We start from the raw sequence: 12,953 nt of genomic DNA, 5'->3' as shown, positions 1-12,953 counted from the left end.
AGGGAGGAACAGTCTGAAGACATATAATCACCTAAAGTCATAAAGGGAAACAGAAAAACCAAAAAAAAGCGATCTACAGCTGAAAAATAATAAAATATATATATGATGTTCTTTTGACATTTTAGCACCAATTTCATATAAATTCTTCATTTCCTTTTGAGGTAGTCCACCTTGAAGTGAATGTGTGACAGCATAGCACCACCTAGTGGATAAAAGCAGTAAGAAAAAACAACACAAACGTGATTTTTGTATTTATTTGAAAAAAGTATTGATCTTTCACATCTGTTTTTCTTTCTGAGAGATTTCACATGAACATTGCAGCTTTTGAAAAGGTACAAAATGAGTCAAACCATCAGAGATTGATATTTAAAACCCACAGTATCAGGAAATCAAAGATACAGTTTGTGTAATATCTATCCGTCATTGGTTCAATGGATTCACAGCTCCAAAGATATTAAACAACCCTCATATTAAATGTTTTTCTTAGAAAAACTGGTCTGCTTTTGTATTACTTTCCATAAAGGTAGCTAGCAAATAAAAAACATGTTGAGTCAGTTCATGGTCCCTCAAACCCCTTCTTTATGGGGTATAAATCTATGGCAGTGTATGGCAGATTGTTCTAGTGTTTGTCACATAGTGGTGACATGATCAATATCCCGATCCCTTTCACCTGATATTACGTTTAGTTAAACCTGAAGAGCAGCAGGAAATAAAGGGCAGTGTCCATTTGCCTGAGATCCACCAGAATGTCTAAAATAAACCCCCCTCATTTCTTAAATAGCTGTACTTCATAGATAAGAAAATACATTTTCAAATAAATAACATATCTCCAGAAATGGGCCGCAAAAAAACCCCAAAGGAATTCAGAAACCCAAAGTTAAAAAGAGAACTTTCTTCATGTTTGCTTCATCCTCACATCTTTGTTTCTCCACCTCGATTAAAGGCACCGAGGTGAAGCTGCATTATGGAGAGAAACATCATGAAGAAGGGAAGGGGTTCGCATTAAAGGTCCCCTATTATACTGTTTTTCAATATATCCCAGGTCTCAGATATATACAGAACATGTCTCCGATTGGCTGAAACACCAAACAGATCATTGCAGCATCCCATAATCCCCTCTGTTTCAGCCCTGTTCTGTTGAAAATAAGGAGCGGAGACATGTTGATGTGGAAAAGACATGAAGACCTTTAAAGTCTTCCATCTTCCATCCTTCAGTCTTCTTTGCTGTGGCTCAGTCCGTTGCAGTTCTTAGTTTGACTGAAGTTGCGCGGATGGTTTTCAAAATCGAGGTAATCCTGGACGAAGTGTGGCTGCTGCTCTATGAAGTGATGAAGTTCAGCTGGGGAAAGGAAGCAAAACATACAATAAATGTGTGAAATGTTATCAAATCAAATCAAATCAAGGTTTATTTATAGGGCACATTTAAAAGCGATTTTTGGTCGGGCCAAAGTGCTGTACATGTAATAACTACAATCACATAAAAACACATTTTTATAAGCACAATAAAAGACAATAAATTACAACAGATATTTAAAAAGAAAACACAGGGAAATGTCAGGAGTCGTGCTCCGCTCTGACTAGAAGGCCAGGGAGAAGAAGTGTGTTTTAAGAGTAGATTTAAAAACCCCTAGGGTCTGGGCCGACCTCACATGGAGGGGCAGAGTGTTCCAGAGCCTAGGGCCAGCTGCTGCGAAGGCTCGGTGCCCTCAGGTTTTGAGCCTGGTCTTGGGCACTATCAGCAACAGCTGGTCAGCAGACCTTAAAGCTCTTGTTGGGGTGTAGCGCTGGAGGAGTTCAGCTATATAGGCCGGAGCCAGCCCAATTATTACTTCTGTCAGTGGATGTCAGGTTTCTACATTATAAACACGTCTGATGTGATTCTGCTTTGTAAAGAAGGGACAGGATGAATAATAAAGTCAAGGAGGCATTTTAACGTCAATATGTTTTTGTTAAAAAGCACCTCTTTTCACCCTCTGTCTGAAACCAGAGCCCAGTCTGCTCTGATTGGTTAGCTGGCCAGCTCGGTTGTGATTGGTCAACGCTTAGAGATGTCCCGCCACTTAGACTATCACGTAGTATGGCTTTAAAACCTCAGAGAATATTCGTGTACATTTACCACTTCAATCCGAGTGAATATCCAAATATCTTTCTATTAAATGTACAAGTTTTTTTTTTGTTTTTTTTACCCAGAATGAACCTTATAGGCCTTTTACTTATTAAAAAAAACAAATATATCTGATTGACAGAGAGCTGTGACTCAAGCTTGCACTGACACAATATATATATATATATATTTGTATACACATTTTTACTTAAACCGATATATCCCTGCACTTTAACTTTATCTGAATATTGAAGTGTGAATGCTTGTTGTTTGTATGTTGTCCTTTCCTGAATGTTGTTTGTTTTTTGTATTTTTGAGTTGCTCTACTCATCTCATTGTACCTGTATAATGACAATAAAGGATTCTATTATATTCTATTCTACTAGGATTGTTTGAGGTTGAAAAGAGACAGGCGACGGCCAGACATCTATCGACGCAGAAAATCGGCTTGTTGTGAAAGGACCGTAAGCTGAGAGGAAATGAGATGTGACTCTGACAGAAGCTGTCAATCATCTCCAGAGTTTTCTCATATGAACAAAGATATGATCATTCATTTTGTACTGAAGCAGGAATAAGAGTAGGAATAAGAGCGGGAATAAGAGCGGGAATAAGAGCGGGAATAAGAGCGGGAATAAGAGCGGGAATAAGAGCGGGAATAAGAGTAGGAATAAGAGCAGGAATAAGAGCAGGAATAAGAGTAGGAATAAGAGCAGGAATAAGAGCAGGAATAAGAGCGGGAATAAGAGCGGGAATAAGAGTAGGAATAAGAGTAGGAATAAGAGCGGGAATAAGAGCGGGAATAAGAGCGGGAATAAGAGCGGGAATAAGAGCGGGAATAAGAGCGGGAATAAGAGCGGGAATAAGAGCGGGAATAAGAGCGGGAATAAGAGCAGGAATAAGAGTAGGAATAAGAGTGGGAATAAGAGTGGGAATAAGAGCGGGAATAAGAGCGGGAATAAGAGCGGGAATAAGAGCGGGAATAAGAGCGGGAATAAGAGCGGGAATAAGAGCGGGAATAAGAGCGGGAATAAGAGCGGGAATAAGAGTAGGAATAAGAGTAGGAATAAGAGTAGGAATAAGAGTAGGAATAAGAGCGGGAATAAGAGCGGGAATAAGAGTAGGAATAAGAGCGGGAATAAGAGCGGGAATAAGAGTAGGAATAAGAGTAGGAATAAGAGTAGGAATAAGAGCAGGAATAAGAGTAGGAATAAGAGCAGGAATAAGAGCAGGAATAAGAGTAGGAATAAGAGTAGGAATAAGAGTAGGAATAAGAGTATTACCAGAACATTTACAACAGTTGTTTGTTTTTGGATCAGACAATGAAGACCAAAGAAGGACATTTAATTTTAAGCATCCTTATGCAAGACGTAAATAAAGCAAATGTGTATTTCTGTGGTTGGTGTAAAACTGTGGAATGATCTAAAGAATGATCTAACGCAGCGGTTCCCAACCTGTGGGCCACCAAATCATTTGCAAAACATTATGATTTGTGTGGAAACATTTCATTATTAAGATTTGTTTTTATTTGAACCTCCTTTCCTTTCTCTTTCTTGATCCTCCGTAGCAACGGTCATTACAGTCCTTGACAGCGGTCTGTTCTACTAACAACGTGTCACATGTTCTGAATTGACCAATCAGAATCAAGTATTCAACTAAACCGTGTAATAAAAATGTCTGCTTGTTACTGATGGCCAGCTCCTTTTTCTAATTAAAATAAAAAGTACTCTTTGAGAACTTTATTTAGCCTCCGTATTGTTTATGGTTGAATGTGGGCCGCGAATATTTTTTTGATTCGTAAGTGGGCCCTGAGTTGAAAAAGGTTGGGAACCGCTGATCTAAAGAATTGTAGAAGTATTCTTCAGTTAAAGAACTTGTATAAATGAAGAAAAATGGGACTATATGAAGCAGAATGTGAATACGTTTATGTACTCTGGTCCTGCATCGGTAAATATTTGTGATGTCTGTTCTTTATTTGCAGGTCCCATTATTATTATTATTATTGTTATTAATATTATTGTTATTATGCGCCGCTTTCCCCCTTCTACTCTAGTAGGACTCAGATTTTGAACTTTTCCTTGTTCATGAGATGTTTTGTTGTTGTTGTTGTTTTTTAGTTTTGTTTCTTTCCGTTAACCGTCAAGTGGGAAATACGTTTTTTTTTTTTACGTTTTTGTGTTTCTCCTATTTTCCTACGATACTGTTATGAATAGGCGCTTTCACACCGGAGTACTTTTCCCAGGAATAGTTCCGATAGTTCCTGGGATTTTGCGTTCACACCAAAAAGATCTGGAACTAGAACTGGGAACCTTTTCAGTCCCTGCTAGAGAGGTGGGACTTTCCTGGGGAGGAAAAGGTTCCAATTTCTGATTGGCTGAGCGAATTGCAAACCACGCCCCGTAAAACTCCGAAAAGTTTTGTGACGCCGCCATTTTATTTGCTCGAATTAGCATTATTAGCATTAGCCCAACGCACCAACGGAGAGAGACTAACTTATGGCAACATAAAATAAAAACGTGGGAGCGGTGGAGTGATGAGGAGGTGTCGGCGTTCTGGCGATTTACCCGGGACTTCGGGTGGCAGTATACGCCGTGAAGTTGTTTGCGGCCTGCCAGTAAACCCAAAGCAGAAGAAGAATTGCGTAATCCTCCCTCAGGGACTTATTCCGGTGTGAACGCGATCTACTAGATAGTTCAGGAACTAAAGATCTCCGGGGAAAAGTACTTGGTGTGAAAGCGCCTAATGGCTGTGAATAAGAAAATATGAAGGACAGACCATCTATTTCTATTTATTTATTTATTTTGAGAAAGGGGCAGGTAATATAAGATTATTTTCGGGCAGGTAATATAATAATAATAATAATAATAATAATAATAATAATAATAATAATAATAATAATAATAATAATAATAATAATAATAATAATAAAGCTTTATTTATATAGCACTTTTCTGCTTTACAAAATGACACATCACAAGTTAAAAACAAACAATAAGATTATTTTCTTCTCTCTGCTCCTTTTCGGGTACGGTTTGTTTATAGAGACATGTTTTGTTAATAATTGTTATCCATTAAGTTGTGCATACCATGAACGGAACAAATACAAATGAAATGAAGTCTTACCATATGTGATTTTGGCGGTTTCAGGTCCGCTCAGCGCCGAAAAAAGACCGGAGAGATCCAGTTCTCTCACTCCCAACATTATCTCCAAGATGGCAGCGAGGTCTTCCTCCAAGACGTACCCGTTGTCCTCGCTCTCAAACATCTGCCCGAAAACACGTATGCATTGAACATAAATCTCGTTATTTATACAAACTGAATGTGTATGTGAGCTTATTGCAAAACAGTAAAAAAAGAGACATGTCAATCTAATAAATTCCTATTACACACATTCATAAAAAACATACTTGAATTGAGATTGAATGGTCAATGTGCTCACCTTAAAGGCCAGTTTGAGCGTCTCCATGGCCTGTGACGGTCGATGGACCGTCGACAGAGCGATGACAAAGAGTCGGATGTCGATCAGTCCCTCTCCACGCTGGAAAAAAGGATCAAAGTGAGCAGGAGAAGTAAAGGACATGATGTGATCCTGCATGAAAAGGTCATTTGCTGCAAATTTGCAATCATCTACAGCTTGAAATAATGTAAACTAAGCTAGAGAAGGAAGCGCCAAACTCACATTTCTTAACGGTTTGGCAGCTTTCTGATGAATGTCCACAAGAGGGAGCTAATGAGCTATTGTCAAATCAGTGCTACACATAAAACCTTAAATATTTCAATAAATAGTAAAGTAATGATACTCTGTGCATGTATATAAAGAAGTATATAGTAGTTGACAAAAAGAAATGTGTTTATTAAATCTTCCATTTCTTAAAATGCATATGTTTGCAGATCTTTCATTTTCAGCCGAGTTCTTCGACATCAAACCCTCCATTGAGCTCTTTGTAGTTTCTAAATACAGCCTTCTTCGTATTGTGCTATATTTAGGAACGTATGAAAGCTGTTTTTTTCCTCAGATATAAAAATAGAAGTCCCATGAGCCCGAAGACTAAATATAGAACATCTTAACGGTGAGATTGGTTTCGAAAATGTCTTTGTATTTGCACTTAGGTAAACCAAAAGGAGGTGTGTGTGTGTGTGTGTGTGTGTGTGTGTGTGTGTGTGTGTGTGTGTGTGTGTGTGTGTGTGTGTGTACCTGGTCGAAGAGGCTGTGGACCTGTGTGTGTGTGTGTGTGTGCGTGTGTGCGTGTGTGCGTGTGCGTGCCTGGTCGAAGAGGCTGTGGACCTGTGTGTGTGTGTATGTGTATGTGTGTATGTGTATGTGTATGTGTATGTGTGTGTGTGCGTGTGCGTGTGTGCGTGTGTGTGCATGTGCGTGTGTGCGTGTGTGTGTGTACCTGGTCGAAGAGGCTGTGGACCTCTGCGAGTGTGTGTGTGATTGACAGGTTGAGGAACGTGGAGACTTCCTGCAGATTGACCCTCTCTCCCTGCAGATCTCTGGCTCTCTGAACCTGATCCTGCAGCAGCGAGTCCGTCCTCTCTGCTCTCAGCCTGGAAACCCAACACAGAAAATATGAAGAAATCACATATCAATTAGCCTTAATGTCAACCAGAGGTGGGAAGTAGTGGAGTACAAATACTTTGTTACTGTACTTAAGTACATGTTTCTGGTATCAGTACTTTACTCCACGACTTATTTTTCTGACGACTTTTTACTTTGACTTCTTACATTTTGAACACAAATACCTGTACTTTCTACTTCTTACATGTTGAACACAAATACCTGTACTTTCTACTTCTTACATGTTGAACACAAATACCTGTACTTTCTACTTCTTACATGTTGAACCCAAATACCTGTACTTTCTACTTCTTACATGTTGAACACAAATACCTGTACTTTCTACTTCTTACATGTTGAACACAAATACCTGTACTTTCTACTTCTTACATGTTGAACCCAAATACCTGAACTTTCTACTTCTTACATGTTGAACACAAATACCTGTACTTTCTACTTCTTACATTTTGAACACAAATACCTGTACTTTCTACTTCTTACATGTTGAACACAAATACCTGTACTTTCTACTTCTTACATGTTGAACCCAAATACCTGTACTTTCTACTTCTTACATGTTGAACACAAATACCTGTACTTTCTACTTCTTACATGTTGAACACAAATACCTGTACTTTCTACTTCTTACATGTTGAACACAAATACCTGTACTTTCTACTTCTTACATTTTGAACACAAATACCTGTACTTTCTACTTCTTACATGTTGAACACAAATACCTGTACTTTCTACTTCTTACATGTTGAACCCAAATACCTGTACTTTCTACTTCTTACATTTTGAACACAAATACCTGTACTTTCTACTTCTTACATGTTGAACCCAAATACCTGTACTCAGTTGCGGCTCCAGAGTATTTTTGTTGGGTAATCTATGGTAGGGCTAACCCATACAGTGGTGGGGCTCAAGTCAGTATTTGCAATGTAAGTACATACACGCTATATCGCCCCCCTTGACAGTCTCAATCCAAATTGAACTGTATGAAATAAAAAGGCACATTTGTCTTGTAGTAAATAAAAAGAGCGACCTGGAGCCAATCCTGCAATTTCCCCACAGGTGAAAGAGTTGACATGCTGAAGACCCAACCCCTGCAAGGGGGTCTGGGGGGATTCTCCCCCAGGAGTTTTTTAAATACTAACATAAAATACACATTCTGGTACTCTCTTGAGAAGAAAAATAAATAAATCTATTACTACACGACATATTTAAAAAAATTAATGCCATTTTAGTTTTGTGTTACTTTGTTCTGAAAGCTGAACCTGCTGCTCCTCACAGAGAGAAGAGGGAAGAGGCTGTGTGAATTACTTTACATTGTGGATAAGGGTGGATAGCCCCCATTGTTCTGTGTGTCAAAATGAAAGACAGCCCACACACCTATCAATCATCAAACCGTGGGGTCTTATTTCATTACGTGTTGATTTCTATCAACACGTAATGTTGTATCGATGTATATAGAGATGTACTACCGCAAAAGTATTCTCCGTCGGGACTTCCTGCAACAACACCACGCCGTTATCGTGATTCTGATTGGCCAGAAGACATTATCAAAGATGTTCTATTGAGAAGACGATCACTACGTGACAAAAGTTTTCAAAACCGTTTCTAGTCTTCGGTATTTCCCATATACAGTCTTTGGTATTTCCAGACAAGTGGCTACTGAAATCAATATTACTAACTGCTGTCTGTGCAATTTACTCCGCGCGAGTTGGCGGACTTTATTTTGCTTACTTTAACATCATTTTTCATGGTGGGGCTAAGGTGGGGCTAAGCCATTTCTTGGTATGGCTGTAGCCTACCCCAGCCATACCCTGGCGCCGCCACTGCCTGTACTTTCTACTTCTCACATGTTGAACACAAATACCTGTACTTTCTACTTCTTACATGTTGAACACAAATACCTGTACTTTCTACTTCTCACATTTTCCAAACAGGCTGGTTCCTTTAGTTTGAATGTGTGTTTGGTGGCGTGATCATTATTATTTAGAGTCATTGCGTGCCTATTGATTTGAACACGATCCGTGTATCCATCATTTCCTGGTCTTCTCTAAAGAAGAGGGACCAATGAAAACGTTGTCATGTTGCCGTTGTTCAGCATGGAAACATTCATTAGCTAACAATGACATTATTGTTCTATTAATATAAAGGGAGGTCAGGTACTCTTTAAAACAGCTGCTAGTTATGGGTACTTTTTACTGAAGTACATTTCAAAGCCTCTTTACTTTTACTTGAGTAAAGAAGTTTAGTCAGTACTTCTACTTTCACCAGAGTATTTTTAAACACGAGTATCTGTACTTCTACTTGAGAAAAAGGATGTGTGTACTCTTCCATCACTAGTTGAGTTGACCACACATTTAATAACTTTGAAGACAGATTTTCCCTGTGTGTGTTTCTACTCAGCCACCACTAGGTGTCAGTGTTTCTTCCCCTTCAGAGCCTCAAAACTTAGATTCCCAGCTTACTCCCACCAGAGGCCTGTACTACGAATCTGGTTCAACCTAACCTGGATATGTTTGAGTTAGCCGGTTGGCCTAATCCAAAACATACGCGCTCTGGCTAAGCTGTACTACGACGCTGGTTATCAAGTGGATCGCTCAAGCCAGCCGTGTCCTATCTAGTTAGGTGCGCGTTCACATGAAAGGGGTGGTATTTGGAGCATTCGACCAATCACAAACATGGACAAGCCGTGTACTGACAGCGCAGCGTCATACTTCCTGAATGAAAAGTGAACTTTAATATTAGTCAAATATGAAGAAGTTAAACTTTAAACATCCATGACTTAAACACTTTATCCAGGATCAAAGCCACATAGCTGCACCTGCAAGGTGAATACAGCTGGTAAAAGAAAAAGCGTTTGAATGCGTACATTAACAGGTTTATGAAATCACTGCCCCGTCCAAGACACGAGTGGATCTGACTTTAATTACATTTGACTCGAGTGTTTCGTCAACTTAATGTGTTGCTTAATATAATACTTCTGCATACAGTATGTGACACTGTGAGTGTTGCACAGCCAGATACGGCTCAGCTGACTCAGATAAGGAAATATATGATACATTATGATGTGATGTGATATGAATGATAATGGGACACATCGACGTCTGCACTCACAGTGCCGCGGACTGTACGTAATGTTACTCTGATCCGGTTACTTATGTTGTGGCAGATATTTAAGTAAGCTTTCTTAATGCTAATATTATAATAGTCAGATTGCTCTGAAGATGGGAGGGGATATTCTATTCATTTTCACGTTCACACAGTCGGTGATTTTGGCCGGCCGTCTTTCCTGCAACGGCAGTTTAAACTGTATTTCCTCCGCACACTGAGCTCTGATTGGTCAGCAGGCAGTGCTTTCACTGAGTTGATCTCTTATCCTGGAACCTATCCTGCTTCGGAGCAGACTAGGTTCCAGGATAAGTTACCGTGGAGATCTAGCCCGCTAAAAAGTGAACCAGCTTCGTAGGACCGGAAACCCCTGAAGTTAGCTTGCTAAACGAAAATCTTGCTTCGTAGTACAGGCCCCAAGTTAGCCGTTCAGCATAAGTTACCATGGAGATCTAGCCCGCTAAGAAGAGAACCAGCGTCGTAGGACCGGAAACCCAGAGTTTTCCCTGAAGTTAGCTCGCTAAGCGAAAATCCGGCTTCGTAGTACAGGCCTCTGGACAGACCAGTCTCTCTGCTTCTGTTTTATTTTTAAAAGAAACTCACCCCAGGCGGCAGACCAGCTGGTGGAACTGGAGCAGGCTGCTGTCGTCATGGATACTCAGCGGGCCGTGTGATAGGCTGATCTCACGGTCATCAAACGACAGGTCTATGAGTGGCAGCTCCAGCGCCCTATCAAAATCAAGTTGCAAGATTCAAAGGTTTTATTTTGTCTCAGGTTGCTCTTAAACTTACAAACTCTTTAACAACTCTGTACTCTGTTCTAACTTTCTACTCTTTTCTAAAAACTTTTCCCTCCTCCTCATCACATTTCTGCTCTTCTCAGACTGTCTCATAAAGATTCAAAGATTCAAAGGTTAGAAATGCCAATGACATTCTTCTGACCTGAGCTCCTCCAACAATGCAACATATATAATAAAATACAAAATAAAAAATAGTGCAAAAAGTCTATATCCATGTAAATAGAATATAATAATACATTTATTTTGTAAGCGCTTTTACAGGTGTAGTAAATAAGGACAACATACATACAGTAAAACAGTAAAAGTCACATTAAAATCGAGCAATAAAACAACAATCACACATTAAAGCCAGTTTGAAGAGGTGAGTTTTTGTACGTCGTTTGAAGGTAGTGAGGAACTAATATGATATGTACAAGAACTACAAGAACTACAATAACTACTTATAGTAGATGAAGTACATTATTCAAAAGTTTACATTAACTTTTGATAATAACACGGGAGAAACCTCTCAAATGTAACCAAGGCAGGCACCTGTGAATTGTGGCAAATTGATTTTCCGACGTTGGTAAAAATTGATGTGTGTTTTTGAAAGCGACCGCTCTGGAATACACCCAGTGGGCGGGGCTTCAGGTGATCATGCAGAGCTGCGTGTCTCCGTCTGACTCAGCAGCTGATCAGATCTCTGATCTCTCTCTCGCGTCCGGTTATACTTCACTCGCGTTTATGTCCATATCGATCAGATCCAGCTCTCCTGATCGGCCTTTATAGAGAGCACCGATCAAACTATTAAGAGTGAATATCGGCCGATAATGACCGGCGGCCGATCGATCGGAGCATCCCTAATTATTACCGGACACTTTGACCGGCAGGTTTTGAATGTACCGGTTTTTAATACATTTTACCAGCTAAAAACCGGTAATTACCGGTTAACGGAAACCCTGTAACACACATATTCTCACTTGTCATCAGAATCAGAAACAGGTTTATCACCAGGTAGGTTGACACATACACATATAGAAAACTATAATAACATATACAGTGGCGACTGGTCATTAGGGGCAGGTGGGGCACAGCCCCACCTAGTGTCAGCAGAAAGTATTACAAATAATGATTACAAAAATGCAAAAAAATAAATAAAAAAATATATAAAATATATTTTAAGATCATGTTTAATCATCTGATTCGTCTGTACATTGCTGTTTTAGTCTGTGTTCTTCTAATTAGTGTGTCTACAGTCACAGTGTGTGCCTATTGAGCTGTTTAGAGCCATGTGGGACAAAACCTGATTATGCCCCTTCCTCTCGCTGTGAAGTGAACGTGACTGTAAAAACTACACTGCGCATGCTCAGAGTATTTTGTAATGAAATGTGTGTGGCAAAAAAATAATGACCAGAGGGGCACGGAGCTACCATCCCCACCATACGTCATCTCAAATCATTCAGAGCTGATTGGCTGTAAGTACGTGTGCCGCGAAAAGTGTGCTGTGTGAAGAGGAGACGAGAGAGCTGCAGTGGCGCGTCCTAAAACCAGGAAGTAAGCACAAAAAAGCAATGAGATTTCTCCAAAGGATTTTAGAAAATAGCTCGAAATAAGATCTGTGGGAAACGTACCTGTTAGATAAATGCACGTTTTGATCAGCCGGATAACATCCACATGTCTACCCTACTTTTATAATTTTTTTATCATAAATCTATGGATTAGATTTATGATAGACTTTTGAAACTACAAGAACATAAGGAGGACTTTTACAAAAAAGTAATAGAAATGTTTGTCCAGAAGGATAGGCAAATGGACTTCATCTTCAAGTCAAGGTAAGACCGCCATTTTATTGAAAATGGGATCTTACTAAGAGAGAACAATTCAATATTTAAATGATAAAATTACATTTTTTGGGTATCCTTTTGTTGAACTGTCTGTTTAAAATTAATCGAAGCATCAGACAAAAAAAGCTTTTGAAAATAATATTATATTTTGGTTTAGGTCAAAATATAATATTTGTAAACCTGAAGAGTCAGTGCCAGTGCCTCACCAGCCATGAACCTCACTGCACGTCACTGCAGAAGCTTATATATAGACATCTACGTTTTTTGTGCCCCACCACTTTTGTACATATAAAAACGCCACTGAACATATAGTCAAATATAGAAGAGAGGGACAGTTAAAGAGGTCTCTCACACGTGTCTGAGTGTGTATGAACACCCAAAACAAGCATGTGTGTGTATGATCAAAGACTCTTATGCAAACACACCAACACACACTTACTTTGCCATGAGTTTTCGGACATTGCTGGCGAACAGGACCGGGTTTTCCTTCTCCTCCTTCGATGGTGTGTAAATAGGAAGGTACTAAGAAAAGAGAGAATGCCAAC

The 12,953-nt window shown here is 39.5% G+C and overlaps 1 protein-coding gene across 1 annotated transcript in view; it reads right to left on the bottom strand.

Moving 5' to 3' along the window:
• Positions 1-239: 239 nt before the first annotated feature.
• LOC117482926 (lysophosphatidylcholine acyltransferase 1-like) overlaps positions 240-12,953 on the bottom strand; it is a 48,027-nt gene continuing 35,313 nt past the window's right edge. The window contains exons 9-14 of the mRNA XM_034131174.1: positions 12,848-12,930; positions 10,389-10,514; positions 6,499-6,652; positions 5,541-5,639; positions 5,225-5,366; positions 240-1,339 (exon numbers count right to left, since the gene is read on the bottom strand). Of these exons, the coding sequence (XP_033987065.1) occupies positions 1,212-1,339; positions 5,225-5,366; positions 5,541-5,639; positions 6,499-6,652; positions 10,389-10,514; positions 12,848-12,930 (732 nt within the window). The 3' untranslated portion in view covers positions 240-1,211. The remainder of the gene's footprint in view (positions 1,340-5,224; positions 5,367-5,540; positions 5,640-6,498; positions 6,653-10,388; positions 10,515-12,847; positions 12,931-12,953) is intronic.

Source organism: Trematomus bernacchii, unplaced genomic scaffold (genome assembly GCF_902827165.1).
Source record: "Trematomus bernacchii unplaced genomic scaffold, fTreBer1.1, whole genome shotgun sequence".
In the NCBI taxonomy this organism is placed as follows: Eukaryota; Metazoa; Chordata; class Actinopteri; order Perciformes; family Nototheniidae; genus Trematomus; species Trematomus bernacchii.
The sequence above is the reverse complement of the archived record's forward strand: the minus strand, read 5'-3'. Positions and strand labels throughout refer to the sequence as shown.